A 27,164-nucleotide genomic window follows, 5' to 3' on the forward strand; every position below is an offset into this window, starting at 1 on the left:
TCTCTACCTAAAATCTTGAGGCATAAATTCGCGCAAAATATAGACCATGAATACAAAATATGAACAGATGGTAAAAAAACCAAAAGCAAGACACATGCAATCCAAAACAATTCCTCAATGCTTCCCATTCGTAACCGGAGCCGGACCCTCCGTCTTCTCCAAATACTCCACCAAATCCTCAATCGTGCACACCTTGATACCCCATTTCTTCCCGAACCGCAGACACGCATCCCGGCGCATCATACCATTATCGCCGCGGATCTCCGGCACGCCCTCGACGATCTCGCCATCCTCCACCAGCTCGGCAATGACACCCGCCGGCGCCTTCCCGGCCAACCGACAGAACTCCACGGCGGCCTCGGTGTGTCCCTTGCGTTCGCGCACGCCGCCGCTGCGCGCCTGAAGCGGGATGATATGGCCCGGTCGTCGGAAGTCCTCGGGGCGAGCGGTGGGGGATGCGAGCGTTCGGCAGGCCAGACTGCGGTCTTGCGCGGAGATGCCCGTCGTCACGGACGGGTCGCTGGAGTCGATTGAGACGGTGTAGGCGGTGCCCTTGGGGTCGGTGTTCTCGAGGACCATCTGCGGAAGCTGCAGACGGGTGGCGATTTCGGGGGTGATGGGGGCGCAGATCAGGCCGCTGCAGAATTGTTGGTGGTTAGGACCGGGTTCTCTGGATTGGGGGGGGATGTGCATGGGCGAGTGTACGCACCTTGTGTAGCGGACCAGAAAGGCCATCTGGGCGGCGGTGATGGACTCGGCGGCAATGATGAGGTCGCCTTCATTTTCGCGGTCCTGCGAGTCTAGCACGATGATGAATTCGCCCTTCTCTTGTTGAGCGAGCGCCGTTAGCATGGGGTGTTGGTGCGCTCGGAATTAGGCTCGGAATATTCGCTCGTCGTGCGGAGATAACGTGACAATCTCGGACGACGCAGAGAATGCAAGCGGATGCGACTTACTGAACGCTTCTATTGTGTCCTCAATGGAGTCGAATTGGGAGATCGTGGTGGAAGGCATTGTGAGTGAGGAACGCACAGCGGTGCGAAAATTGCCCCTCGTGCGTGCGGGGCAGAATGGGATGGGTAGTCGGTCGTTAAACTGGGAAATATGCGCTGGATGACGAAAGGAAAGGACCGGAGAGAAATTGGAATATCAAGGAGACGCTCTTGAATGAAAGTATTGAGAGAGGAGTCCTTGATTTGTCGTGAGTCACGAACGCAATATCTGAAACTCGGTCGGTCCGTCCGCGGGGAAGATCGGAGGTGGCGTTGCAGTTCCGGGGTATTGGGTGCCTCGAACAAGAGTATTGATGGAAGCCGACGCAGTCAATGATACAATTGAACCTTGGTATTGGAGTTTGCGATATAAAGGGCCCGAAAAGGAAAACGTGAAGAAGTTGGGGGGAGGTCTGGAGAAGGAGAAGACAGAAAGAAATGGAAGGGCGCTCACTAATGGTCACTAATGGTTTGTCAGAAGCCAGTCATGCGTCGGCCGCGGTTGATGCTGCGGGAGACGCCGAGGCCTGCCGATGTTTGCGGGCCGAGAGAGACGATACCTATAGATCGGTTTCTTCAGGAAGAGATCCAGGACGAGAGAGAGGCCTATGGGTTACTGTAGGCTAGCGGACGGAATCATCAAATACATTCACAACTTATCGGCAGTTCGCCCCGACCCAGACGCAGGGGTGTATACAAGACAAAAGGCTTATCCATGACGGGTCGGCTCTCCAAAAACATTGTTCTCACACAGTTTTCAGTGCTCAGTCTCCCTGATTTGCGTCCATCGTGTATGTAGGTACGTAGGACTGGCCAGATCCAATGGCGCCGCCACATGTACTGAACAGGTGCCACCAACGCCCCAGTTAGAAGCCGGTCTGGATTTCAGGTCGAATCTTCACAGAGACTCCGACGTGTAGAAATAAGATTAAAGTATATCATGCAAAGGTTCAAACAATCGAAACGCTATCTAGCTCTCTCGAGTGTCCCTTGGCCACAATATGACAATATGTACCTAAACCACGTTCATTCGCTGGATACATCCCCAAGACGCCCTCACAAACCCAAATTGCCCATGCGGCGCACCTCGTCGGCCTGTCGGGCGAGCTCCCTCCTCATCATCCAGGTATATTCTCGGTCCCGTCGCTGCATGTCGCGGTTGGCTCGTCGCCTCTCTTGGCGTGTGGCCTCATCCATGTCCTCATCGATAGACATAGTGTCGTCATCATCTTCATGATCCTCCACGTTTGTGGAATGAGCAAACCTGAGGCGTCCGACGCGCTCACCCGTCCAGATGAGCAGCTCGTCTCCTGTGAGGTTCCCACCGGTAGGGAGGATCTTGCGAGCCACTTCATCGTTTTCACGGGATGGCCTGTTCCAAAGAGAATGCCCGTCATCGTTGTGGTCGTTGTCTGACCCGTAAGATTCTCTTCTATGTTTCGGACGTGGTTTGTGCGTGTTCAGATTGAACCGACGGACTTCAGATCGCCCATCTCGTTCCACCCACTTGATGTTGCCATCGGCATCCGAATAGACCAGTCGGGTACCGTGTGACTCGACAGACAGTACCTTCGACCTGGCGGCGCTCTGCCGATTCTGATACACCGTCGACAGACTAGATGACCAATCCGATGGCTCGTTTTGGCTAGCACCGGAAGCCGTAAGCTTGTATATCTCGAGCGAGCCACGGCCTTTATACTCGCCGCAGGCCACCACCCGGTGCGACTCCGGCCAGGACGAGCTCGAAAATACCGGGAATCGCGGGGCTGGCGCTGCAGCAAGCCCGCAGAGTCGCCCACCAGAATGAATTGTGCTTTGTAATCGAGGGAAGAATCTCCGGTCATACTGCAATATGCTCGGGAAGCGGCCAGCGAGGAAAATCGCGTTGACATGCGGGGCGGGTGGGTGTAGGAGTGAAAGAGGCCCGGGCTGGAATAACGGTGCATAGTTGTCGTAGTGCTCCGAAGGACCAGGGCTTCGTATTCGGTGCGGGGGTTGCCCGTTGGGCTGTAGTTGTAGGAGCGGGGAGTCTGGTGGTGCGTACAGTTGTGACTCGGGAACGAGACTAACTGTCGGCTTTTCACAGCGCAAGTTGATGGCTGCCTCCTCTTCTACTGCAGTCATCCTAGCATCGTAGATGTGGAGACTTAGGGTCGTAGCCAGCGTCAATGGCACGGAGTAGTCTGTCTCTTGGGACAGCGCAAATATGGACCATGGATAGCGTTGCTGTGAGATGACCCGAAGTGTTTCCAGATCGACTTCGTTGAGAATGTTTCCCACAGCTAGATATGCTCTCCGACGCATCGAGTCCACGCTCACACATTCCCCCAGGTTGATGAACTCTAGCTGGGTCTTCGACGCAGCGTTGGTCCTCCTCCGGGACATATCGGTCATCAGGATTCCCGGTTCACTGGTCCCGAGAACTTTGCCTTTGGTCGTTTGCGACCCAATAGAATGGGAATGGTTGATATCCCAAATGCAGACACTCCCGTCGTCCAGTGGTGCAATCACCTTGTTTTCTCTGGAGGAGCTCCAATCTCTCAGCAACCCAAGGCCTTTGACTTCGCGATTGTGTCTCTTCTTGCTCTGAGGGTCTGGTGTGAACGGTTGTTGCAGCCAGCTGAAGGAAATCGGGGCGCTTCTCGCAATATATTCGGAATACCAATCGACTTCCTCCCCTTCATAAGATGGATCCCACGCAGCGGCTGCGCGGGACCGTTCCCCAAAAGACGAGTTGAGCGCCGCCTGTGCATTTCGCAGACGTTCCGCTTGTGGTTGGATCAGAGAGCGTAGAGACGTCGGTCCCAGAGAACTAAGAGACGCAGCCGAGTTGGTAACCAGACTCCCGGAGGTCGAGATGGCCGGACGCAGTCTCTCGGCCGCGATCCATGATTCCTCGTAGCAGTGCAATCTCCACAGAGTATTGTCCCGGGTGAGACTAAAGAATCGCTTCGAGACGGACTGCAGCTGGACCTTTTCATGAGGGCTGAGATCTGCAGTTCCAAAGGGAAGTCAGCTTCTCTGCGTACGGTGGAGTGCGGGGTATGTTCTGGAAAGGGACGGAAATGAGGGGGTGGGCGAGACCGCCTACAGTCAATGATTTTGGAAAGAATCTCTACGGGGAGTTTGTCCATGAGTGAAGCGGTGCGGGCGGATGAGGCAGCATGAAGGGCGGATGAGGTCTGGCTGAGAATAATTTTAAAGAAAGACAGGGAGGATAAGGAGGATTGATCGTCGGGATCCAGACTCCATTTTCATCCCCGCGATCAGCACCAGTTCGCTTGGGAGAGAATGCCCGGGTGAACCAGGCTGACGGTAGACATGGAGAGAACGTTCTAGAACTTGGATGTGGTTCTCGTATTAAGGGTGTCTTATGGAGACATTTCGGTATAATTCCAAGTTGGGATGAAGTTCCTCGTGGATGACCTGCGTGTATGTGGCAATCCATGCTCTGGGATATATGACTAAGAACGTGCACAGAGATACACAAAACTGTCCGACCCTGGGTCCAAACAGCCCGCAGCTGAGTTTATTTATACCTCGCAGTTCTACGCTTTTATTATTGTCATACCTTAATAATATATCTTTCCTTCATATGATTGAATAGATATTCAAGTCAGGTCAGTCAAAAGAGACATGAATCCCTATATTCGTCTATTAATACCTGTGGAGGCGATATATATATACACCATGCGATGTGGCAGAGGGTGATTGAAAGTGAACATCGCCCCTAGATATTCAAGATATTCAGTCAAAAACAAATGGGATACTATCCGCAGACCGCCGAGGGCTACGGAGTAACTACCTCCCAGATAGAATCTTGATCGTCACCGTGCATTTGGCAATCCCAGGAGACAGAACATGGTGTTCGTCTCGCAATCTTCGATCTTCATCAAAGTGAACCTGACCAAGCTGCCCCACAACGCGGACTCCCTAACTAGGCGCTGCAAAAAAAAACAACATGAAGCCAATCACTGCCCTATTTCGACATGTACTGGAGCACGTATGTCCCGAAGACGAAATGATAGGCATGAACTGCGCGAACCCCTTTAGTAGATGCAGATAGCGTGAGATGGGTGGGAAAATAAATAAGTGGTTGCCCTCTGCCAGCTTTCAAACCTTCTGCATCCTTCAACAATGGCCGCATCCGAGGATACTCCAAAAATCACGCCATCGCAGATAGTCCTCTGTTTCGATGGGACAGGGAATACGTTTCGTGCAGATGGCACGGAGACAAACGTTCTACGAATCTGTCGGATGGTAGCGCGGTCGGACCACCAACGTGAGATTCCCGTGTTTATATGCTGGAGCCGGCTAACATGATGTAGTGGTTTACTATCAACGTACGACTTGAAGCCCTGATTACTACAACAGCCCAAGACTAACGCGTGCAGCGGGAATCGGGACTGAAATCACCGCCGGCTCGCTGGCAGCCACGACACTGAAGAAAAGCAGTCGGCTCGGTAAGAGCAAGACGCTGAGCCAGGCCCTGGGAAAGTCGTTCGACAAGCATGTTCTCGGCGGATACAGGTTCCTCATGCGCCACTGCCGGTCTGATAGTCACATCTACATCTTCGGGTTCTCCCGCGGCGCCTATACGGCGCGGTTCCTCGCGGAGATGCTGGACTACACCGGTCTGCTCGGTCCGGACAACGAGGAGATGATCCCGTTTATTTGGGAGGCCTTTTCGAGGTGGAAGCTAGCCCGTTTCAACAACACGTCCGAGAAGAGACGCGCATTCGACTTTATGCGACAGTGCCGGGAGACGTTGTGTCGTCCGGTGCAGCAGGTGAAGTTCTTGGGCTTGTTTGACACCGTCAACAGCGTCGCGGATTTCGAGATCAACAATATTATCACCTCCACCGCGCAGGTAACCCGACATGCAGTCAGCATTGACGAACGTAGGGTCAAGTTCCAGCCCGTTCTACTGGGAGAGAACCTGAAAAATCGGGGAAAAGGCAAGAAACCGTATGAGCACACGACGCTGACGGAGAAGCAGAAGGAGGAGGCCAGCGTTTTGCCAGGAGAGTGTGTCTCTCATCCAGCCCCTACTGGCGAGACTTCCACCACGAAGTCTTCCAGAGATGATGATTCGGAGCACGTGGATCTGTTAGAGGTCTGGTTCCCGGGGGGTCATGCCGATATTGGCGGTGGATTCCAAAAGGTGGAAGGCGAGCAATGGCAGCTCAGCCATGCGCCGCTCGTTTGGATGGTCCAGGAGGCGCGGCGCGCTGGGCTCGACTTCGACGAGAAGAAATTGCATCAGTTCAAGTGTATCGAGGACGATGCACCAACTGACGGCTGTGACCCAGACGAGGGTGAGATGAGATTCGTCCCCGCCCTTTTGCGCTCCAGCGAGGCCGGCCGGCTGCACGATCGTCTGCAGTTCGGCCAGGGTTTCTCGGTTCCCTCAGTTCTGGTCTGGCGTCTTATGGAGTATATCCCTATCCGCCGGGCTGAGTTGCAACAGGATGGCAGGTGGGCGTTGATCCGGTGGAAATTGCATCGCGGTAGAGTGCGTGATATACCGTTAGATGCGTGGATCCACGTTTCGGCCATCCGTCGGATGAAAGCAGACAAAAATTATCGTCCGGGGAACCTGATCATTGGTGGAGGGGGCCGGGGTATTCGACGAGCACCTGAAGAAGTGGGAATAGGCGAGTGGGTAGTTGACACGCACGCCGAGGATCCCGTGAGAGAGTTGTATGTTAGGAAATTGGCCCGCCATATGAGGGATCTGGTGGCCAGGGTCGACTAGAGTGGCGTATGTCTTCTTTCTAAGACGCTTTATAAAGTCATGTATACACGCATAGTACAATGACAGACATACATCCTGCTCGTTTCAAGATATCCAACATGCTACTCCTCATACTTGAGACGATCACCCCGCATCGCACAGCCTAGGTCCCGAGTCCCTCGGCAGCAAACTATACAAGTAATATAGATTAGAGGGTGACCACAAGGGCTAGCAAGTACGTTCCCCTGCAGTAACCTCTCTGCCATACCGACTCAGACCGAGTATCTCTACAACACCATCAACATGGAACTCCAAATCAATCCCAACACACTCCCCAATATCAAAGACCAAGTCGTCCTGATCACCGGTTCGTCCTCATCCCTCACATCCATCTCATACTAACAACCCCAGGCAGCAGCTCCGGCATCGGCAAAGCAACCGCAACGCTCTGCCTGCAGCACGGCGCCAAAGTAATCGCCGGAGACCTCCACCCACCCAAGGACTCACCCCCCTCAACCGGAGAGCTCTTCTTCCTCCACACTGACGTAACCGACTGGACCAGTCTCCGCGCCCTCTTCATCCAAGGCCACGCGCGCTTTGGCCGCATCGACCACGTCTTCGCAAACGCCGGCATCGGGCCACGCGGTAACTTCCTCGAAGAAACCTTCGACGATGACGGTCTCCTGGCGCCGCCGGTGCTAAGCACCATAGAGATCAACCTGCTCAGCGTGATCAGCACGGTGCGACTGGGCGTGTACTATCTGTCCAAGGAGCAGCCCAGCGCCACAGGGCAGCGGAGCATCGTGCTCTCGGCGTCGGCGTCGTCGATGCAGAACTTCGGCGCGGCGGATTACACCACTGCAAAGCATGGGGTGCTGGGGTATCCTGCGCGGGTTGACGGATGATCTGGCGGTGGCATCGTGCGGTGTGCGGCTGAATGCGGTTGCGCCGTCGTGGACGGCGACGGGGCTGGTGCCCAGAGAGGTGGTTGAGGGGCTTGGGGCGAGGGTTCAGGAACCGGAGGCTGTTGCGAGGGGGGTTTTGTCTTTGTTTTGTGGGACGGAGCGGCATGGGGAGTTGGTTTATATCTGGGATAGTCGGTATTTTGAGATTAATAAGGTGGAGGGGGGATTGTTGGATGCGGCGTTGAAAGTGCTGCCGTTGCCGGTTTCTGAGGATGAGATTATGAGGCGGTTGAAGAAGGCTGCAGGAGGCTCTTAGGGTGTTCGGAGTGATATGAGAATGTATGTGTTGATGTCTATCATATACTGAACGCAATGAAAGCTCACATGGGACATTTACATTTTCCTCCAACCAATTCCTAACCCAACCGTCGTAAATCACATTAATCATACATAAATGGACATTGCAAGTAAAGCACACAAAAATCAAAGGCATGCGGAATCACACGTCAGGCTTGTAAACGGCGTCCTTACATAGAACGGCGACCTTTTTAAAGAAGCGTCGCCATTCGAGCGGATCACCCTTGACTTTCACGAATTCAATCTCAAACAGCCCCTCGGAGACGCATTCGATGAGTACTTTGCCTTGCAGCGTGCACATCCGCCCGTCCCGCGTCACGATGCGAACCATGGCAGAGGTATCACCTACAGAGACGGCGGGGATGGATGGAACAGGCACACCAAGACGGTGAAGCGCTTCGCAGATCAGCGGAACGAGAAGCTTCAGCTCCCATGTCGAGAAAAACCGTGTCATGGGTCGGGAAGGAACGATATCGCGGAAACGTTGTGCTTTCTGTGTCCGACTGAGCGGCACAGAGGGATGAGGAGAGAATTGGGACATGGATGGTTCGTCCTCCAGAGCATCGGCAACGAGGGAATCGTCTGCTGAGAACGGCTTCGTGAAAGGTTGGGTAGATGAGAAAACATCAGACAGATGCGGTGTGTCCCAGTCGACCAACATATCCCCTCGCGGCATCTCAGGCTGCGTCGATGAGATGCGATGCTCGACACCGTCATCGTCGCCATTGTCCACCTCCATGTTGCCCGCGTCAAAGCTGCCGCCCTTGATCCGTCGGGAGAGAGGATCTTGGGAGAAGTCGATGTGCAGGGATTCGAACATGGTGGTGGCCAAGTTGATAGAATCTCTCAGCTTTCCATCCGGCGACAGGAATCTGTTCTGTCGCGTGTACCACGGGTGTCTGCGGACGTCCTCTAACGAGAAGCGGTTGTTTGGATCAATGTTCAGCATGCCACGTAGGAGCGATAAGGTCGCCACGGGCAGCTTCTGCCATAGTTCATCAGTCGTCCGGGCATTGGTCGCCACATACTCGTGGAATTCGTAGCTGTTTTCTGTGGGACTGTCCCACGGCGTGTTTCCGGCCAGAAGGACGAAGAGAACAATCCCACAGGACCAGATGTCCACCAGATCTGGTCGATAACCCGATCCTTTGACTTGGTTCTTGCTACTGCACGAAATGACCTCGGGGGCGATATACGGGGGACTGCCGCAGAACGTGGTGGATAGTTTGGTAACGCCCTTGTATTCGAACAAGGTAGCCAAGCCAAAGTCGGCAATTTTTAGATTCCCGTCGGCCGTCAACAGCATGTTCTCAGGCTTGATGTCGCGATGGCCCACTCCCTTCGAGTGCATGTATCCGACTGCACTGACCAGTTGGGAGAAGTACACGTGCGCGATATCCTCCCCCACACCCTCATCGGCCTCGATCTTGTCAAAGAGATCCCCGCCCTCGGCCAGCTCCATGGCGATCCACCGCCACACACCGTCCTCGCCGGTCTGGAAGAATGATATGATGTTGTTGTGGTCGCCGATGTGTTTGTGGACGGTGGCCTCCATCTGCAATTGTCGAGCGCTGATCTTGCCATGTCGCGCGGCGTATTCCTTATGAATGAACTTGACGGCGAAGACCGGGTTATCGGAGCTGGTGGGACAGGCTTTCTTGATGCTGTATCGTACGCGATGGTCAGTGGGATTTCACTCCGGTTGTTGCGATCTCAAGAAAGGGAGTATCAGACTTACCAAGCGTAGGCTCCTTGGCCGATGGTTTTGGAGACGATGCGGAAAGGCAAGTCGTTGGGCAATGGGGCCAACTGAGAGTGGTGCATGGCGAGCGGACCCTGCGGATCCAACGGAGACTGGCGAAGGGTTATATACAGAGGACAGACTGAGGTAGAGTCACGACAGGGAAAGACGATCCATGATGCCGATGAAGAGGCAAGGGTGAGATACGAGGAACGCGGCACGCGAAAACCACTTTATCCTGTTTGGGAAATGTGTTGTGGATTACGTGAGAACAATGGCTGAACACTCGCTCTGCTTTTATTTAATGGTATTATCTGACATTGCTATTAACTAATACTGAATTGGATTGAATGAATGTATCGTGTGATTTTTCTCTAATTATATGCCTTTTTGGTGTTGATAGGCTTTCTCAGAATCTAAGTACTATCCACCTTATGTACCTACAACACTAATGTACGACAATAAGATGACATGCATCGTTAATACTTTCCATAGAATAATGTCATCAATAGTCTTGTCTACATTAATGCAGTATTTTGCTAGCTCTACTCGGAGTAGTTTTACTCCCAATAATAATAGTAATAATACTTATCAAGTGACAAGTCAGCCAGTACGATCAGGCGGGGACTGCTGGTGTTGCCGGGGACGCCGGTGGAGTCGTAAACAACACTAATCGCCGCGCTCTCTTTCTTTCTGGTCCTTCTTTCTCCTCAATGCCAGCCCTTCCTGCGTGTCTCTCATCGCACATCCGTCCTTTAGCTGTCTTCATCGACCGAGAATTCTTCTTCAGTATCTCTTCGTCTCTGTCTTTCTGATTCCGATCCGCCGGTGGGTCGACCCGAGCCTTCCAACCAACGATCATCCTGCATTCGGTTCCGGCGTCATTCCAGACAGCAACCTTACCATCCCGGAGGCCATACTGTACATTCCTTCTACACTTACACCCTTTATTCTCTGCTTCTCAGTTCGGCAGTAGCCTCTCTCTCTCTCTCTCCCTCGCTTTTTACGCCGTATCCTCAACACACCGACACCATGGACTACACGATGGAGGACACCCAGAACTCCACTCCCGACGCGCTGGAGGCGTCCAAGCTCAACTCCGCCGGACAGCGCACCGACAGCCAGAGCGTGACGAAACGGTTCGTGCGATCCCCAGGCGCTGGATGAGAGTTGTCGTGCGGCGTGTATGCTGGGACCTTACTGACCAAACTTCGACCGATTAGCCTCCAAGCCGAATTGATGCAGCTAATGCTGTCGCCCTCGCCCGGCATCTCCGCCTTCCCTGACGCGGACGGCAACCTGCTCTCCTGGACGGCGACCATCACCGGCCCGACCGAGACCCCCTACGAGGGCCTCTCCTTCAAGCTCTCGTTCGCCTTCCCCAATAACTACCCTTACTCGCCGCCGACCGTGCTCTTCAAAACTCCCATCTACCACCCCAACGTCGACTTCTCAGGCCGCATCTGCCTCGACATCCTCAAGGACAAGTGGAGTGCTGTGTATAATGTGCAGAGCGTGCTGCTCAGTCTGCAGAGCTTGCTCGGTGAGCCCAACAAGTATGTGACCGCCTCCCCACTTTTTCTGCTTGCAGAAGTCGCGTACTGATATATGCACAGTGCGAGCCCCCTGAACGCGCAGGCCGCCGAGCTCTGGGACACCGACCAGGAGGAGTACAAGCGGCACGTGCTCGCGAGACACCGCGACATCGAGGACATTGAGTAAAGCTATGTACAGGGCTGGGATGGCGCGCATCGCCATGGCGTTTGGACAGAGCGAACCGACGAGACCCGTTCTTTCTGTTGGCTGCATTGCATGTTCGGACCGCGGTCATCGCGTTTCTTTCTTTTGTCGCTCGGGGGCATGCATGGATACGGTTCTGGAGTTGGTGCGTTGGGGCGTGGCCTGCGGCGCAGACGCTCGTCGCGTTCTTTGAAATACATATTGCTTCTGGTGTTTCTGCCTTATTATTCTTGTTTGATACATCCTAATTGTTTCCTTTGGTATTTGGTATCTTGATTCCGCTTTCAGAGCAAATCGAAGGCACATGGTGGTGCACACATGAACATTACGACGTCGTAAGGTAACTCGCCTCGTCCTTAATCAATAATCCAGCAATGGCTGCACTGCTCAGCGTGCTGATCGCTCCCGTCAGCATCGCGCTGACCGCCACGCGGGACACATCGCCGGCCCGGCTCGGCGCCAGTTGCGCCAGCACACCGATCTGGTTGCCCAGCGAGCCGATGTTGGCGAAGCCGCACAGGGCGTAGGTGGCAATCAGGCGCGAGCGGTTCGAGAGGTCCTTATAACGGTCTTTGTTTTGGAGGGCGTCGTACGCGACGAATTCGTTCTGCGTCATTAGCATCTATTCGGGCAATTTTTGGAGGAGAGCGGAACACACCATGACGAGTTTGGTGCCGATGAGCTCGCCGACCTTGAGGATGTCGTCGTTCTCGCGGCTCACGCCCAGCAAAAAGGCAATGGGGTAGCAGATGTAACCCACGATGAGCTCAATGGTAAGTGGGGGGTCGTTGATGTTGAGGTAGCGGCCCCACCAGGTGAGGAGGCCGTTGATGAGGCCGACGAGGGAGATGATACAGAGGAGGACGGTGGCGATCATGCCGGCAATCTTGACGCCGGTCCAGGCGCCGTTGGTGAAGGCGTGCAGGGCGTTCGCGGGCTTGGTTTCCTCGTCGTCATGGGGCACGACGACGCGGCCGGAGGTGAGAGTTTCCTCCTCCTCGGGCCAGCGCAGCTTAGAAGCCGCGAGAGAGGCGGGGATGCTCATGACGCAGGAGGAGACGAGAGCCTGCGGGTTGACGCCCATGCCGATGTAGGCGACGAGGACGGAGCCGGCGATGGTGGCGTAGCCGGAACACATGACCTGGTGGATCTCGGCTCGGGTGAGGTGGGCGACGAAGGGCTTGATGAGCATGGCGGACTCGCCCTGGCCGATGAAGGGGGATGCGGCGGCGGCGACGGCCTCGGCGCCGGAGATGCGCATGCTCCAGAAGAAGAAAACGGCGAACTTGCCGATGGCCCACTGGAGCACGCCAATGTAGTAGAGCAACTGGACGATGGACACGAAGAACATGATGGCAGGGATCACGCTGACGATGAACCAGGAGCTGTAGTCGGAGGAGTGGTCGGCGATGAGGAAGTCGACGCCCTCCATGGCGAAGCCGAGGAGGCGGCGCGCGAGCATGGAGATGAAGTTGAAGATGTCGTAGCCGGCCTTGGTGCGGAGCACGAAGAGCGCGACGATGAACTGCACCAGCATTCCGACGATGACGGTGTGCCAGACAATGAGGCGGTGATTGCGCGACGACAACCAGAGCGCGAAGAGGAAGACGACGAGCCCAAAGAGGCTGACGGCCCGGTTGGCGCGCGTGTTGTCGGCCGATTCATCGGAGACGAACGAACCGACCAGGATAACACCGATGGTAAGGAGGGCGGCGCCGGGAATGCGAAGACGCTCGGGGATGAGGGCCACAAACCGCCCGGCTGTCTGGTTCCAGAGCCAGTAGACTGGGCGAGTGACGATGGAGACGGGCACGTAGAAGAAGATAAGCCGCAGCGTGATGGCGAGGTAGAGGAGGAAGGGAATCAGCCAGCCGAGATCATGTCGGTGGAGGATGAGGCCGGCAATCCACCATCTACACATGCACCCGGGATGAGTGGTGATTATTTGGCTGGGGAATGTGCGATAAGACTACTCACCCGGTGAAGAGGAGCCAGACAACGGCGTAGAAAACATGTTTGAAGTATGGACGATACGCCCGGTAGTACTGCCGGTAGCGAGAAGTCTGGGAGACGGTCTCGCCGGCCTCTTCGAGATCATTGTCGCTTCTGCGATGGCCATTGCTGTCGAGCGAGGTGGATTCGGGGACAATGTTTTTCTCCGATGAATATTTGATATCCTCCTCAGGCTGTCCCGAGGGATCAGCGGAAGTCACCTGCGAAGGAACCTCCGGTGTTTTCTCCATGGTCTCCTCGATTTTCCCAGAAAATTGAGAGGAGGGACGGAAAGATTCGGCGAAAGAGCTTTTTAAGGTGGAGGTGGAACAGAAAGAGGAGAAATCAGCCAACTTATCAGCCGTTGGGTGAGGGGACTGAAGCTAATAATGGCTGGGACTACCGAGATAGTGGACTGGTCCCATTGTGGTCTACTAGGAGTTCTGGAATTCAAAGAAGGCAAGAAGGCCCCAATCAAGGGTGATAACACGGAGATGATATGATGATATGATGGCGATGATAATGGTCAAGTGACACCTGCAAGGGTGTCCCCAGAATGCTCACAACCGGGCAGAGCGGAAAAGTATTCTCCTCCCTCGGCCTCGCCGATAAGACTGTTGCAGCACTAACAGCGCCAGATCAGCAGGGATGTTGGCCACTGATCGTGTGCTGCGCTTCTCTCTTAGGGTTAGTTAGATAGGAAGTTGTCCGTCTACCTTAACCCTAACCACCGGAGTAGATCCTCTTGTGGGTGGTTTGTCCGGCCCCATGCAAACTGTGTATCTGGTCACTCAATCAGGACATTTCTGTTGCACGATCATTCATTGGCTGTGGCCTTGGCGTGTCCACAGGATCCAGATAGGAATCCTTCCCGACCAATGGCTTTCGGGACCCGCGAGTTAATGCAAACCTCCGGTCCATCTCCGTCTTTAGTGCTGGAGGGTTACATCGGAGGTGGCGAGGGATTTATCGCACTGGACAATCGTTGACTCTGTTGGGCCTTCAATTGAAAGAAATGATCAGATACTCGGCTTCAACTTCAACGACCTAGAATTGTATAGAGAATCTGCATCTGTACCGAGAGAGAGGGCGTGTAGGTGCAGAGTATTGATGGGTGGAATGATGTCACTAGCCGCAAACAACACAGTGGACCCTAGAGGTTACCTAAGAGAGTTCCTGGATAGGTACATACTTCACCACCACCACTCTACCTAGGTACAATTCCACGTCGGCAACTCAACTCAACAGACCCTTCCTTCAACCACATCATGGGCGGCGCATCCAATACACAATGGGAGCTGGAAGAGGGAATCCCCCAGCAAGACGATCCCTTCATCCAACAGTACCTGCGGGGCCGCACCTCGCTAATCGTCGAGGAGCAAAAGCAACGGCATGGTGGGACCCCTTCACCCCGGTCCATTCGAGAAACCTATTCCGTCTCTAAACCCCCCTGCGTATCTGTCTGACAACCCCAGATTTCACTCTCCGCAAAGCCCTGTCGCCGATCGCTGCCACCGCATGTAAGATCGTTTCCAAGATCCGCGACCGGGATCTGACCCAACACCCGTCGGGCCCGGTGGAGAACTCCGATCTCTGGCGCATCTTGCATCGCATGCCCAAGGGGTCTCTTCTCCACGCACATCTCAACACCCTAGTCGATGTCGGCTTCTTGGTTGACTTGGCTTTTACCACGCCGGGGATCTGCATCGCGGCTCCAAGTCCTTTCGTAGTGGACAGCGACTACGAAAGCGCTCCGTTCTACTTTCGGCATTCTTCTCAATCCGAAGAAACAGAGGAGCCAACTTTGTGGGAGTCATCCTACCGTCCCACGACCCTCACCCCGCTGCAGAAGGCTGCATCAACCTTCCCCAAGGGTGGAGAACCCGCATTTCGAGAATGGCTTAGGACTCGTTTCGGTCTACACCCCGAGTCCACACGTTATGACAGTACCCACAGCGCTGCGTCGATTATTGATTCGCTTCTAACCTACGAGCCCATCCTGCGCGCATGTCTACATCGTGTGTTCAGCCAACTCGCTGCAGACGGCATTAAATATGTGGAAATCCGAAATTCGTTTGAAATTCCCTTCCGACGGGAAGGAAACAACGAACCCGACGAAGACTCCTTCATGGACTGGTGTCGTGTCTTCCAGGAGGAAGTCAATAGCTTCAAAACGACCGACGCTGGTCAGACTTTCCATGGAGCTCGAGTCATCTGGACCGCCACTCGTATTTCATCGAACAGATGCGTCTTTGACGATATGGTGCAGTGCATCCTAGCAAAGACGGAATTCCCCGACGTTGTCTGTGGTTTTGACGTTGTGGGACGAGACAGCAATCGGTCATTGACAGATTTGGTTCCAATATTGTTTTGGTTTCGCAGACAGTGCATGGAAGAGGGAGTTGATATCCCCTTCTTTTTTCATGCGGGCGAACAACTTTCAGGTGCGCTGTCCGAGTCAGATGCGTTTGATGCTATCTTGCTAGGGACCCGACGCATCGGCCACGGGTTGTCACTCTACAGACATCCACTTCTCATTGACCTGACGAAGGAGAAGAAGATCTTGCTTGAATGTTGTCCTGTCCCGGAAGCCGGTGCTCAGTCTGTCCCTCTTTCCGCACTACTGTCCCGTGGCGCCTCTGTCGCACTTTGCAATGATGTTCCATCAACCTCCACGGAAAGCATGAACACCATGACCTCTACATTCTGGAAAACATTCGAGAGCGAGCATATGGGGCTCACAGATCTTGCTATGATGGCCGAGAATTCAGTCCGGTGGAGCTGTTTCACCGACCAACCCACTAAGGAATGGGTATCGGAACTTCGAGAAGGCATCCTTGGCGAAGGAACGAAAGCCCTTCGACTGAAGGAATGGTATTCCGAGTTCGAAAGGTTCTGCGAATGGGTTGCGTTGGAATTTGCCGAGGTGGATATTGAGGATTGAGCAGTACTTGCTGTTGGGAACGTCTACTCTATAATGAGGCCTTCCGCCCCAATATTGGGGATAGGATCACTTTGAGGAGGAGAATCATGTTCCACATCAGAATGTCTTATTCTATTGTGAAGGTCCATTCTGTGTAACAATATCCCAGATCCTAATGTCTTAATCAAAAGAGGAAGTTCTGTCGGGCAAGGGAAAGTGGAGCGAAAAGCTTATCTCCGGACTCTGCATAATTTTGTGACACTCCATTGATTAGTCATTGTGACCTACTGTACAGACTGGTCATGTATGAAATCTCAAGGTACCAGGTACATCGTCGAGCTAATAAGCAAAGAGAATCAAGTTGGAACATTATCAGAGATGCAAGTCCTGCACATGTCCTTCTTGAATTTTTTCAGAATCTCCGTAGCCCGTTGAGAAAACCGGCATCCATACTGTGCCTGGGTCGGTGCCTTATCCAACGCTCCGCTCAGTCCAGTCCATAACGCGTAGACTTGAAGGTGCAACGACATCATCCGCGTGTCACAGTCAAGAGCTTTCCGCCTGTCTCTCACTTTGTTCCAGGAAACTGAACAACGTCAGAGTGAGTTGTCATGGGGTGGACGCCCCGCCTGATGAATCCCAGTGTGCTCACTATCCGGCAGTCTAGGCCCTATCAGCGACTAGCGGCCGAAACGTCATCCGCCTCCCGCCTAACACCCTCCAACAACGCTCCTCCGCGTCGTCCAGCAAACCACCTAGCTGGACCTGACCTTACCAACGCATCGCTTCCCTTCTCTCTCCCCCCTGTTGCTTATTTTCTTATTATGCCCCTATCCCGATGACACCTGCGATCCTTAAATGAGCCTCGGTCGGGCTCCTCTTCCCCCGCCATGGCGTACTTCCTACCCTCCTTCTTCCAGAAGCGACTGCTTCGATATGCTCTGTCCCGGCTGGAGCTTGTCGACACCGAAGCACTAGATCTGGACAGTCTGGGAATTCGCTGGGGCCAACGAAGCACCGTTGAACTGCGCGATATTGGCCTGAGGCTGGAGGTATGTTCATTATAACACTGGCCTGCTCCCCTGCTCATCGCGCAATGCTAATCTTGTCTTGCTCTGAATCTAGAAATTATCGACGCTTCTCCGTCTGCCTCCCTCCAGTGAACTACTCAGTGCTCGGATCCGGCTGTTGAGGTTGACAGTCCCTGCGGATATCTACAGCAGTGGGATCATCTTTCAAACGAGCGGTATCGACGTCCACCTCCGGTTGCCCCTCAACGACGTATCTGCGGACCAGGATACACATCGAAGCCCCACAGATGATACCGGGGATGATCATGTCTTGCCAAACCCGACTGACCTCGCCGAGTCGTTCCTACAGGCAGAACCAAAAGAAGAGAAAGAGGAGCTGCAGGCCGCCATATCATCCCAGTCCCAGGTGCTACAGCATACTTCGACATCATCCAGCGACGATGAAGAGGAGTTTGGTCTGGGCGAAGAGGCCGTCTCGCTACCCAGTTTTGTGGCAGGCTTCTTGAAAGGTGTCGTGGAACGACTACAAGTTGAGGTCGAGGACGTTTCCATACGGGTGGATGTCGAGACAAAGCAAGATGGCCCGTCGAAGCGGCAGCCTGAGGAAAAGCCGGATCTCGTGACGGGGCTTATAAGCGTTCGCCAGATCAACGTGGGTGCAGTTTCGAAATCTCATGATTCCGAAGAAGGCATATTACGTTGGGGCAAACGGCAGATCTCGGTCTCTGATGTCAACCTTGCTCTAATATCTGACCCGATCGTCTTCTCCAACTACTCTCGATTTACCGCTCCTCCACTCTCTCCTTCCACCCCTGTCCAGTCGAGGCCAAGTCAACCTCCCAGCGAAGTTATGTCGCCTTCACCAGAGCTCAATCCGTCAGATTCAAATCCCGGCCTAGGCATGACACAGTCCACTATTTTCGCTCCCCCACAGAGCGACGATGAACCTGTTCCAGAAGCTCCTCATGAGTTGGAAATGGCAGGGTCGGTCTACACCTACGATGGGCGGTTCTCGGACGCCGACACGGAAGAAACCAGGAGCTATGGACATCTTGGAGACTCGCAGAACTTCTCGGACGACGATAAACTGCTAGATAATCCGGATTACTTGGATTCTGTTATCGACTCTCACTTGCATGACGAGGATCTCGAGCGCTCAGTCAATCTCCCCAGAGATGATGCACCCTCCGCCCGAGAAGAAGACACTCCCCGACTCCATGATTCCAGTACCTTTAACTTCGAGCCCACAATGGCCCATCACACCCTACAGGAAGTTTCTTCTCCCACAATTCATGGGCAGGTCTTGGAAGATAGGACGGGGTCATTTGGCAGCGCTTCCCTTGGGCGGGATGCTTCCAGTGAACATTCCCTGCCAGAAGATTCATTGAGCGAGAACCAGCATGCCGAAGAACCTCAGCATGAAGTACGAGCACATATGTCTGGATCTCAACCCGCACCTCCTTCTGAAGAAGGTAGTTCAAGCTCCACCTCTAATTCCTTCAGAGACGGTGACCTTTCTGAATCCAAGATATACTCTCATGAAGAAGCACAAAGCATGTACATGAGCGCCATTAGCCATGGATCGACATCCAGAAGCTTTGTACCTAACATCCCTGGGGCATGGGATTCCCCGGGATCTACCGCGACGCGGTATTTCGACGTCCATAATCGATCACAATGCTCCGGCGACACAAATCGGACTCGTGACGAGAAAGACGAAACAACGGCAGCGACACCACGGCTTCATGCACAAGCAGGATCACATATCCCCCAAGAATATCCTTTGGATGGATCTCGCACGGCACATTCCGAAGCCACTGATAAAGGCTCTTTTGAGTCGACCCAGGGCTTGAACAAGCTCAACGACATTGCAAAGAGGTTTTTGACAATTGATAAAATGTCTATTTGGGTACCTTCGCGGGATGGGACCGATGAGCCTTCCGGAGCCGTGTCTGAAATGTCTTTCTCTCACGGAGGCGTGGATCCAAACGTTTCTGGACACTCAGAGCGACGGTCCTACCCTAAACGCTCACAAGATGAGACTGCCATCGAACTTCATTCAGCTGAGATCCATTTTGACATCTCCACTGGGTGGCTCCTTGCTAAAGTCGGCCAGAGAGTTGTGGATGCCTTTGCCCATAACGATTCGGAAACACCCAAAAAGAGTCGCTCACAGCAAGATTCGCACAGTGACCAAGCAATCAGTCTCTCCTTTGGCAAGTTTTCAATCAAATTTGTCGAACATATCCCGGGGCATGCCTACCCCCCCGAAGATTCTCGAATACATTCTCCAACATATTTCGGATTAATGCATGAAGATGTTCTTTTACAAACTACGGTGGCTGGCTTGCAAGCCCATTACTCAGAGACTGGCAACGCGACAAAGCTCCGCTTAGAGCTAGCAAAGTTCACATTGGGTTTTGCGTCTGAAGATCTCATCTCGTTCAGCGAGGACCTGAAAATGCGAGAGTCGGTACGAGATGTCTTGTCTCCTGTGCACGGAGATGTTTCCCTCTCCTTGACAAAATCAGCCGATTCTGCGAGAGTCAACATTGCAACACTCCCCTTGCAAGTGAATATCAATGTCCAGCGTTTGGAGGACGTATTGGGGTGGATTGGTGGCCTGAGCACCATTCTAGAGCTTGGAAATTCGATCCCATCCGTATCTGGTGTAAAGGCGCAGAAGGAGCCCCCCAAGCGGTCACGCGGTGTTCATTTTGAACCTTCGCCCCCACCAGTAAAGGAGTCTCGACAGCCGTCTATCCCGTGGAAGGTCGACTCGCGTATTGGCGGGATGGCCCTTGATGTTGTTGGAGAGACACATTACCTCAAGCTAAGGACAACGGCCGTTAAAGTCGTCAGCAGACAGAAGGGCATCGCGGTACAGATTGACAAGGCCAAACTGAGTGGGCCCTTGTCTCTGGAGGGCACGAGGGATGCACCCGCAAAGGTCAACTTCACCAACATCAGAGTGGAGTTTCTGTTCAGTCCAGATGATGATGATCTTGACAGGCTACTGTCGTTGATAACACCATCAAAAGACAAGTACGATGAGGATGATGATATCATGCTGGACACGCTCCTCCGCCAGCGAAGACAGGGGTCCATTCTGCGAGCCACCGTCGACGGAGCACGTGTGGCCATTTCACGCATCCAAGATCTAGAGCACCTCTCACAGCTCGGTGACGAACTTGGGAAACTTTCCAATGTCACCAAGTACTTACCTGAAGATGATAGACCAGGTATCTTGTCACTGGCTCTCGTTCGCGATTTTGAGGCTAGAATGCATGTCGGTGGACAGGTTGGAGACATCACGGTTCGCCTGAAAGAGGCGGAAACAGCCTACATTAGTATTCCCTCACTGGTGGCTGCTCGATTGGGCTCCATGACAGTCGTCCGGAATGAGATCGAGGAACTGGTTGGGGAAGCACTGCCATTGCACATGGCTCAGGCCCAACATCCGATGCTGATGGCTCGTTTTATTGCCGATGAGATGGAACCGACAATCAAGGTCAAGGTTTACAATCTTCGTGCAGAATACACGGTACCATCAATGGTTGCATTTCTCGGTCTGAGTGATGACATGACAGCTGGAAAGGTTGCTGAAAATATGACCAGCTCTCTGGTAAATCTTGCCGATCTACCTCCACCACATATTTCCCCAGTCTCTGGTGGACATGAAAGCCCGAGGGGGCCAGTCAAGCCTATAAAACTGGCTGTGGTACTGCGTGACAGTGTCATCGGCTTGAACCCTCGAGGAACGGCTGCCAAAGGACTCCTTGTCCTTACTAATGCCAAGTTTTCCGGGGCTATTCACGACCCTGCATCCTCCGAAGCCACGCTAGATCTTCGCAAAGCGTCGGTGATGGTGATCGATGACGTCCAGAATATTGGAATCACGGATAACCCGCGTCAGGGAAGATGGACAACCCCGCAGAGTGATCAAGTCCATTCATTTATTGAGATGGGCTTCGTTCCCATCTCCTCGATCTCATCAGCAACGGCTACCATTCGAATCATGCAGCTAAGCGAAGATGGTACCAAGTCACTAGATGTGGAATTCAGAGATGACCTCTTAATCCTCGAAACTTGTGCCGATTCTACGCAAACTCTAATCAGCATTGTGAACGGGCTTCAGCCGCCTACTCCGCCCAGTGTTGCCGTGAAGTACCGCACTGAGGTTCTTCCAATTCAGGACATGCTAGCGTCATTTTCGGGTGATGCGTTTGCAACGGATGCAGCTTCGCCTGAGCATGCTGCCGAAGGGTCTTCCGATTTGGCCCAACCGGCAAACACAAAAGGGAACCAGATCGAGGACGAGCTCGAGTACGTGAGCGATTTCTATCCGGTCAAGCCGGGGTCTGAAAACGCCTCCTTGCATGAGAACTTGGCAGGTTCAGGGTCAAACGAGCTTCTGGACAGCTTCCATTCACAATATTACATGTCGTCAAGTGTTTCAGAGCTTGATTTCCGCGACGACCACTTTGCCAAACAGTCGGCTGTGGGTGGTACGGCGCACAGGTGGGATTCCACGCAGAATACCTATGGTCTTTCCGATGACTCGAAGCTCCAGAAGAGCCCTCTGAGGATCCGGGTGCGCGACGCCCACGTGATATGGAATCTGTTTGATGGTTACGACTGGCAGCGAACCCGGGACACAATCTCTAAGGCTGTAAAAGACGTTGAGAAGCGGGCTACGGAAAAACGCGCCAGGGTTGGCAATCGGGCGTCCCCAGGCTTCGATGACGACGAGGAGTCTGTGATTGGCGACTGTCTTTTCAACTCGATCTATATTGGCATTCCGGCAAACAAAGATCCGAGGGAACTGCGTCAGGATATCAACCGGGGTATTGATGATCTAGCGAGCGAGACGGGTAGCTATGCCACCACGACAACCGTCACTGGTGCCACTGCGCGACAGAACCACTCTCCCCCGTTCAAGAAGAAGCTGCGTCTATCCCGGAGCAAGTATCATAAAATGACGTTTGAATTGAAAGGGATTTGCGCAGACCTGGTTGTGTTTCCACCGGACTCTGGAGAAACACAGAGTTCCTTGGACGTGCGGATAAAGGACTTGGAGATCTTTGATCATGTGCCCACGTCGACATGGAAGAAGTTCGCTACGTATATGCACGAAGCTGGGGAGAAGGAAAGCGGCACGAGCATGGTGCATCTCGAGGTGTTGACGGTGCGCCCAGTGCCCGAGTTGGCTGCTTCCGAGATAGTGCTCAAGGTATGGTTGCGATAAACATGGACATTGGATATCTGCTGATTACTACAGGCGACTATCCTCCCTCTTCGGCTACATGTTGACCAGGATGCTCTCGACTTCTTGAGCCGTTTCTTTGAGTTCAGGGACGACTCGGCCCCCGCTTCGCCCTCTCCGCAGGATATCCCGTTCCTGCAGCGAGTCGAAGTTAATTCTATCCCGGTCAAGCTGGATTTCAAACCTAAGCGAGTGGACTATGCCGGTCTTCAGTCCGGCCGTACGACCGAGTTTATGAACTTCTTCGTGCTCGACGGGGCAGACATGGTGATGCGCCATGTGATTATCTACGGGATCGCGGGGTTCGACAAGCTGGGACAGACGTTGAACGATATTTGGATGCCGGACATCAAGAGGAACCAACTTCCGAGCGTGCTTGCTGGACTGGCTCCAATCCGGTCCCTGGTCAATGTGGGTGGGGGCGTGAAGGATCTCGTTGTCGTCCCCATGCGCGAGTATCGCAAGGACGGTCGGATCGTGCGCAGCATCCAGAAAGGCGCATGGTCATTCGCCAAGACAACGTCGAACGAACTGGTCAAGCTCGGCGCTAAACTGGCCATCGGCACTCAGACCGTGTTACAGGGTGCAGAGGAAATGTTGACGAGTCCCAATGCGCCTGTTCCCGTGTCGGAGGAAGACTCCACCGATGAGGAAGAAGCCAAGAAGATCTCGCTGTACGCCGATCAGCCGATTGGGGTCGTCCAGGGGCTTCGGGGTGCGTTCCGCGGGCTTGAGCGCGATCTTCTACTGGCGCGCGATGCGATCGTTGCCGTGCCTGGCGAGATCGTTGAGAGCGGCAGTGCAACGGCGGCGGCCAAGGCCGTGTGGAAGCGTGCGCCGACGGTGGTGCTTCGCCCTGCGATCGGGGTGTCCAAGGCCGTGGGACAGACGTTGTTGGGGGCAGGCAACACGCTAGATCCGAGCAACCGACGGAAGATGGAAGATGTAAGTTGCGTTCGTTGTTGGAGTATGGAGCTGTTGCTGACTGGTATCTTGCAGAAATATAAACGCCATTAGAGTTGACTTTCGGCGAATTTCGATCACGACGATCGATTACTCTCTTTTCTTTTCTTTTCTTTTCTTTACCTTTGCGATTGTTCTTGAAGTTACACTGCTCTATACCAATCTTGCACGCGGCCGGATGGAGTTGGCCCTCAGACTGATTTACTTTACGACGGAATGACTCGATGCCTCGTTGACTCTCCACTTTTTTTTATTCATTCATTTTGTTGTTTCTGGGATGACACGGTCAGCAGCCATGAGTTGGTGTTGGGATGCGATTGGATCTGCTGCATGATTAGCTTTGTTATTGATCTCATCCACATCGTCATGGAGTCCATCTGATAGATTCGTTGAGTAGGTACTGTCAATCAACATCTACCTCAGGTAGTAGATAGGCAGTACAGAGTAGGGTAAGACGGACAGGAGGGTACCTACCTAAGCTCCTCGCTTGGACTGTGCAACCTTCTGAAACACGGGCAATTCTGCTGGCGCCAGTGGGACAAAGCCGCCGGGGATCCAGATGCGGCTGAAGAAGAAGCAGACGGATTCTCGTCCACCGCCACCAGTACATAATTATAGAACACCACGACACCGTCGCCGTCGATTGGCCCGACAGCGTCAACACGACGGACAAATCACAGCGTCTGGCGTGCTGGTGAAACAGGCGATCGCCGTTCATGGCCGTTCATGCTGGAGGGTCATCAGTCCGCAGATGGTGGGCCACGTTAGCCGGTGCCCAAGACGGCGACAAAAGCGCTGGTTGATGAATCCAATCGTCGGCTCTTGACCCGTCACACCCTGATTCGCGCCCTGCAGTTCTCTCACTTTTCTGCACGTCAACCGTCCAATGTGACCTACTCTCATCCCTGGCTTGGTCGATGATTGATTGATTGATGGATGGACGGGTGGATGGATGGATGGATTCGGAAATGCACTTCTCATCTATGAACTAACCAGTACGTACGCTGGGTATGTGTTGACCCGACGGTGGAGTCCCCTTCTTCGGTCGACTCCTGCAACGCAATCTACAACCTGATCCATCTCACTCTGCTCACCACCATCTATTTTATCCCATCCGCCCTTCCGGTCCCGGCGGGAGCATGCTGATCGCCTCTGGTCTAGCCGGTGCATCGCATGATGGTTGAGACTTTCTTCAGCACGACCATGGAGTGAAGCCAAACGACTTCGATGCCGTGACACCTGAAGGGATCGGTTACTGCCACCATTACTATTCGTTTCTTCCTTTCGTTATCCCCTCTTTTGATCTTCTTTCCTTTTCTTTGACGCCCTGTCCTCCGGTGCTGTTGTACAGCCCAACAAAGACAGCAGCTCAGCAACAGCAGCATGGATCCCAAAGACCATGACGCCCATCATGACCTCCCTCATCCGCATCCCACCCTCTCTCCGGCATCCGTAGATCTCGACCACGGCTCGCCCTCGCCCTCGCTGAACGCCGTGTGCGGCCCCGGCTTCCCCGGCGTGCTCTCGCTACACCACTACCGCAGATACCTGTCCGACAGTCCGCCTGCCGACAGCGACGAGATGAAGAAGCTGCGGCGCAAGAACGCCGCCTTCAACCTGAACCAGTACCAGGCGCACATGTCGCAGCCCCATCAGCCGCCCTTCGCTGCCTCGTCCGTGGCTTCGAGTCCGCCGCCCCTGTCGCCGTCGCATTCACCCAGTGCCTGGAGTGAACAGGGCCCCGAGAGTCTGGACGGCTTTTGCCGTACGTCCCATACCGTAGCATACTACCATGTGATGGTCACTGACAAAGACAGTCCGCGGGTCGCCCAGTCCGCTCGACGTGTCCGCAGAGCAGATCTACTACGTCCATCCGTCGCCGTCGAAACACGACGCACATAGGATCCTAGTACGTGCACCCATCCCCCATCTCATGGACGCCACTAACAAGCGCAGGATACCTTCCGCGAGCGTCTGGAGAAACACCCCGACACCGCACTCTCACAAGACACCGCCCATGCACTCCCAGATCAACACCCCACAGTCCCAGACGACGACCACCCCCTCCCAGCAGAGGAAGAAGATGATGAACCCCCCAGCACAAACCCCACAATCGTTCACCACGGCACCGCCTTCGAGATCCTCAACCCGCGCGCCTCTCTCCGCTTCGCCCGCATCGTCTCCTACATCGACGACGTGCAGAACCCCCCCGACGCCGTGGACTCCGACGCCTCGCTCCGCACGCAGTCCATCGCCGAGGAAGACGAGACGCCGCACCCCCCAGAGCACGCCTACCACGACCTCGTCGGCGACTCGCCGCACCACCCCATGCCGTCTATCTCCGAGCGTCTCGAAGAGCGCGATGACGATGATGGTGCGGGGCTCATGCCCGCCCCGCTGGCGCCGCGTTCACAGTCGCCCGTGAGCTCGCTGGGGAGCGAAATCGGGGAGCCGGGGTCGCCGGTCAGCGAGCAGCATGAACATGGACATGCACATGCACATGGCCATGGTTATGACCAGGCGAATACGTGGGACCAGCCCCCGCCGTACCGTGCGTATGGGTACGGGTATGAGTACGACGGTCTTGGGTATGACAATCAAAGCGGGGTGCTGGGCCCCGCGCTCCTCGCTGGGGTGTCGGGCTCCACGATGAACACGCTAACGTCGCCGGACGTCGTCCAGATCCATCGGAAACTGTCGCGGCGGGCGGTTGCAGATCGGCGGAAGGGGCAGAACGGGCATGGGGGCGCGTTCCGGCGGTTGTGTGCGCGGCTAAGGCGGAGACGGTCGTCGTAGCTGCTGTCTGCTGTCTGCCTGTCTCTGGAGACGGGCGGAGTGATTATTGCAATGCTGGATGTATAGTATAGCCTTGACGGCGTAATAGAATTTGCACGCGGTGCATTGCAGTATATACATGCTAGTAATATGTACCGAGAAGAGAAAAAAGTAACCAAAGATACGACAACCGGGTATCTAACAACCAAACGACCGCCCCAATTTACAGAGTCCTCCGCAGACTATGCATTCTCCACCATCGACGCCAACGCCGCACTGACCAGACTCTTCCGTCTCAGTCCCTGCTCGCTCTTATTGCGAGGGTCCCGCGCCGACCCATGCTGGTAGCTATTTTCCACGCGCGACGCGGACGATGCATGCAGCGCGCCAACGCCGACGCTACTCTTGCGCCGATTCCTCGGCTCCGCGGCGGCCGAGGTCTCGGCGAGACCGGAGCCCGTGTGCGGGCGATAGCGGGCGCCGCGGGCGTGCGCGAGGGTGGCGGCGCGGCGGCGCGGCGAGACCTGCGGCGGGAGCGAGCTGGGGTGGCAGTCGTCCTCGCGGGGGCGGGCGGGGTTGCAGGGGTCGTTGTCGGCGGAGAGGAGGGCGCGGCGGATGGCGTCGATGTCGGCGGGGTTGCACTGCAGACGGGCGATGTGCTGGCGGTGGACGCGGACGGACCAGCGGTCCTGGACGGTGGAGGGATCGAGGTCGCCGCTGGAGTTGGGGTGGAAGAAGCAGT

At 54.5% G+C, this 27,164-nt stretch overlaps 10 protein-coding genes across 10 annotated transcripts; 6 read left to right on the forward strand and 4 right to left on the reverse strand.

Annotated features, from left to right (window-relative positions):
• Positions 1–114: 114 nt before the first annotated feature.
• ATEG_03346 (3,4-dihydroxy-2-butanone-4-phosphate synthase RIB3) lies at positions 115–1,014 on the reverse strand (the record flags this gene model as incomplete). The annotated part of the gene is made up of 3 exons (XM_001212524.1): positions 115–637; positions 710–827; positions 957–1,014. 3 exons carry the CDS (start codon positions 1,012–1,014, stop codon positions 115–117), a joined length of 699 nt encoding a protein of 232 aa, XP_001212524.1.
• Positions 1,015–2,048: 1,034 nt separating this feature from the next.
• ATEG_03347 (uncharacterized protein) lies at positions 2,049–4,126 on the reverse strand (the record flags this gene model as incomplete). The annotated part of the gene is made up of 2 exons (XM_001212525.1): positions 2,049–3,985; positions 4,084–4,126. 2 exons carry the CDS (start codon positions 4,124–4,126, stop codon positions 2,049–2,051), a joined length of 1,980 nt encoding a protein of 659 aa, XP_001212525.1.
• A 1,003-nt stretch (positions 4,127–5,129) lies between these two features.
• Positions 5,130–6,506, forward strand: ATEG_03348 (T6SS phospholipase effector Tle1-like catalytic domain-containing protein; the record flags this gene model as incomplete). The annotated part of the gene is made up of 3 exons (XM_001212526.1): positions 5,130–5,274; positions 5,387–6,310; positions 6,463–6,506. The coding sequence occupies 3 exons, from the start codon at positions 5,130–5,132 to the stop codon at positions 6,504–6,506; spliced, it is 1,113 nt and encodes a 370-aa protein (XP_001212526.1).
• A 526-nt stretch (positions 6,507–7,032) lies between these two features.
• Positions 7,033–7,634, forward strand: ATEG_03349 (uncharacterized protein; the record flags this gene model as incomplete). Its single annotated transcript, XM_001212527.1, has 2 exons — positions 7,033–7,096; positions 7,141–7,634. The coding sequence occupies 2 exons, from the start codon at positions 7,033–7,035 to the stop codon at positions 7,632–7,634; spliced, it is 558 nt and encodes a 185-aa protein (XP_001212527.1).
• Positions 7,635–8,133: 499 nt separating this feature from the next.
• Positions 8,134–9,815, reverse strand: ATEG_03350 (putative serine/threonine protein kinase; the record flags this gene model as incomplete). The annotated part of the gene is made up of 2 exons (XM_001212528.1): positions 8,134–9,655; positions 9,730–9,815. 2 exons carry the CDS (start codon positions 9,813–9,815, stop codon positions 8,134–8,136), a joined length of 1,608 nt encoding a protein of 535 aa, XP_001212528.1.
• A 949-nt stretch (positions 9,816–10,764) lies between these two features.
• ATEG_03351 (putative ubiquitin conjugating enzyme (UbcK)) lies at positions 10,765–11,454 on the forward strand (the record flags this gene model as incomplete). Its single annotated transcript, XM_001212529.1, has 3 exons — positions 10,765–10,871; positions 10,956–11,288; positions 11,349–11,454. The coding sequence occupies 3 exons, from the start codon at positions 10,765–10,767 to the stop codon at positions 11,452–11,454; spliced, it is 546 nt and encodes a 181-aa protein (XP_001212529.1).
• A 343-nt stretch (positions 11,455–11,797) lies between these two features.
• ATEG_03352 (NupC/NupG family nucleoside CNT transporter) lies at positions 11,798–13,715 on the reverse strand (the record flags this gene model as incomplete). The annotated part of the gene is made up of 3 exons (XM_001212530.1): positions 11,798–12,079; positions 12,131–13,385; positions 13,450–13,715. The coding sequence occupies 3 exons, from the start codon at positions 13,713–13,715 to the stop codon at positions 11,798–11,800; spliced, it is 1,803 nt and encodes a 600-aa protein (XP_001212530.1).
• A 1,017-nt stretch (positions 13,716–14,732) lies between these two features.
• ATEG_03353 (putative CECR1 family adenosine deaminase) lies at positions 14,733–16,408 on the forward strand (the record flags this gene model as incomplete). Its single annotated transcript, XM_001212531.1, has 2 exons — positions 14,733–14,859; positions 14,940–16,408. 2 exons carry the CDS (start codon positions 14,733–14,735, stop codon positions 16,406–16,408), a joined length of 1,596 nt encoding a protein of 531 aa, XP_001212531.1.
• An 869-nt stretch (positions 16,409–17,277) lies between these two features.
• Positions 17,278–23,701, forward strand: atg2 (putative autophagy regulatory protein Atg2; the record flags this gene model as incomplete). Its single annotated transcript, XM_001212532.1, has 4 exons — positions 17,278–17,439; positions 17,513–22,651; positions 22,700–23,629; positions 23,684–23,701. 4 exons carry the CDS (start codon positions 17,278–17,280, stop codon positions 23,699–23,701), a joined length of 6,249 nt encoding a protein of 2,082 aa, XP_001212532.1.
• A 1,329-nt stretch (positions 23,702–25,030) lies between these two features.
• ATEG_03355 (oxidoreductase, short-chain dehydrogenase/reductase family) lies at positions 25,031–26,423 on the forward strand (the record flags this gene model as incomplete). The annotated part of the gene is made up of 4 exons (XM_001212533.1): positions 25,031–25,412; positions 25,465–25,556; positions 25,604–26,235; positions 26,330–26,423. 4 exons carry the CDS (start codon positions 25,031–25,033, stop codon positions 26,421–26,423), a joined length of 1,200 nt encoding a protein of 399 aa, XP_001212533.1.
• Positions 26,424–27,164: the final 741 nt, after the last annotated feature.

This window comes from Aspergillus terreus, genomic scaffold (assembly GCF_000149615.1).
Source record: "Aspergillus terreus NIH2624 scaffold_4 genomic scaffold, whole genome shotgun sequence".
In the NCBI taxonomy this organism is placed as follows: domain Eukaryota; kingdom Fungi; phylum Ascomycota; class Eurotiomycetes; order Eurotiales; family Aspergillaceae; genus Aspergillus; species Aspergillus terreus.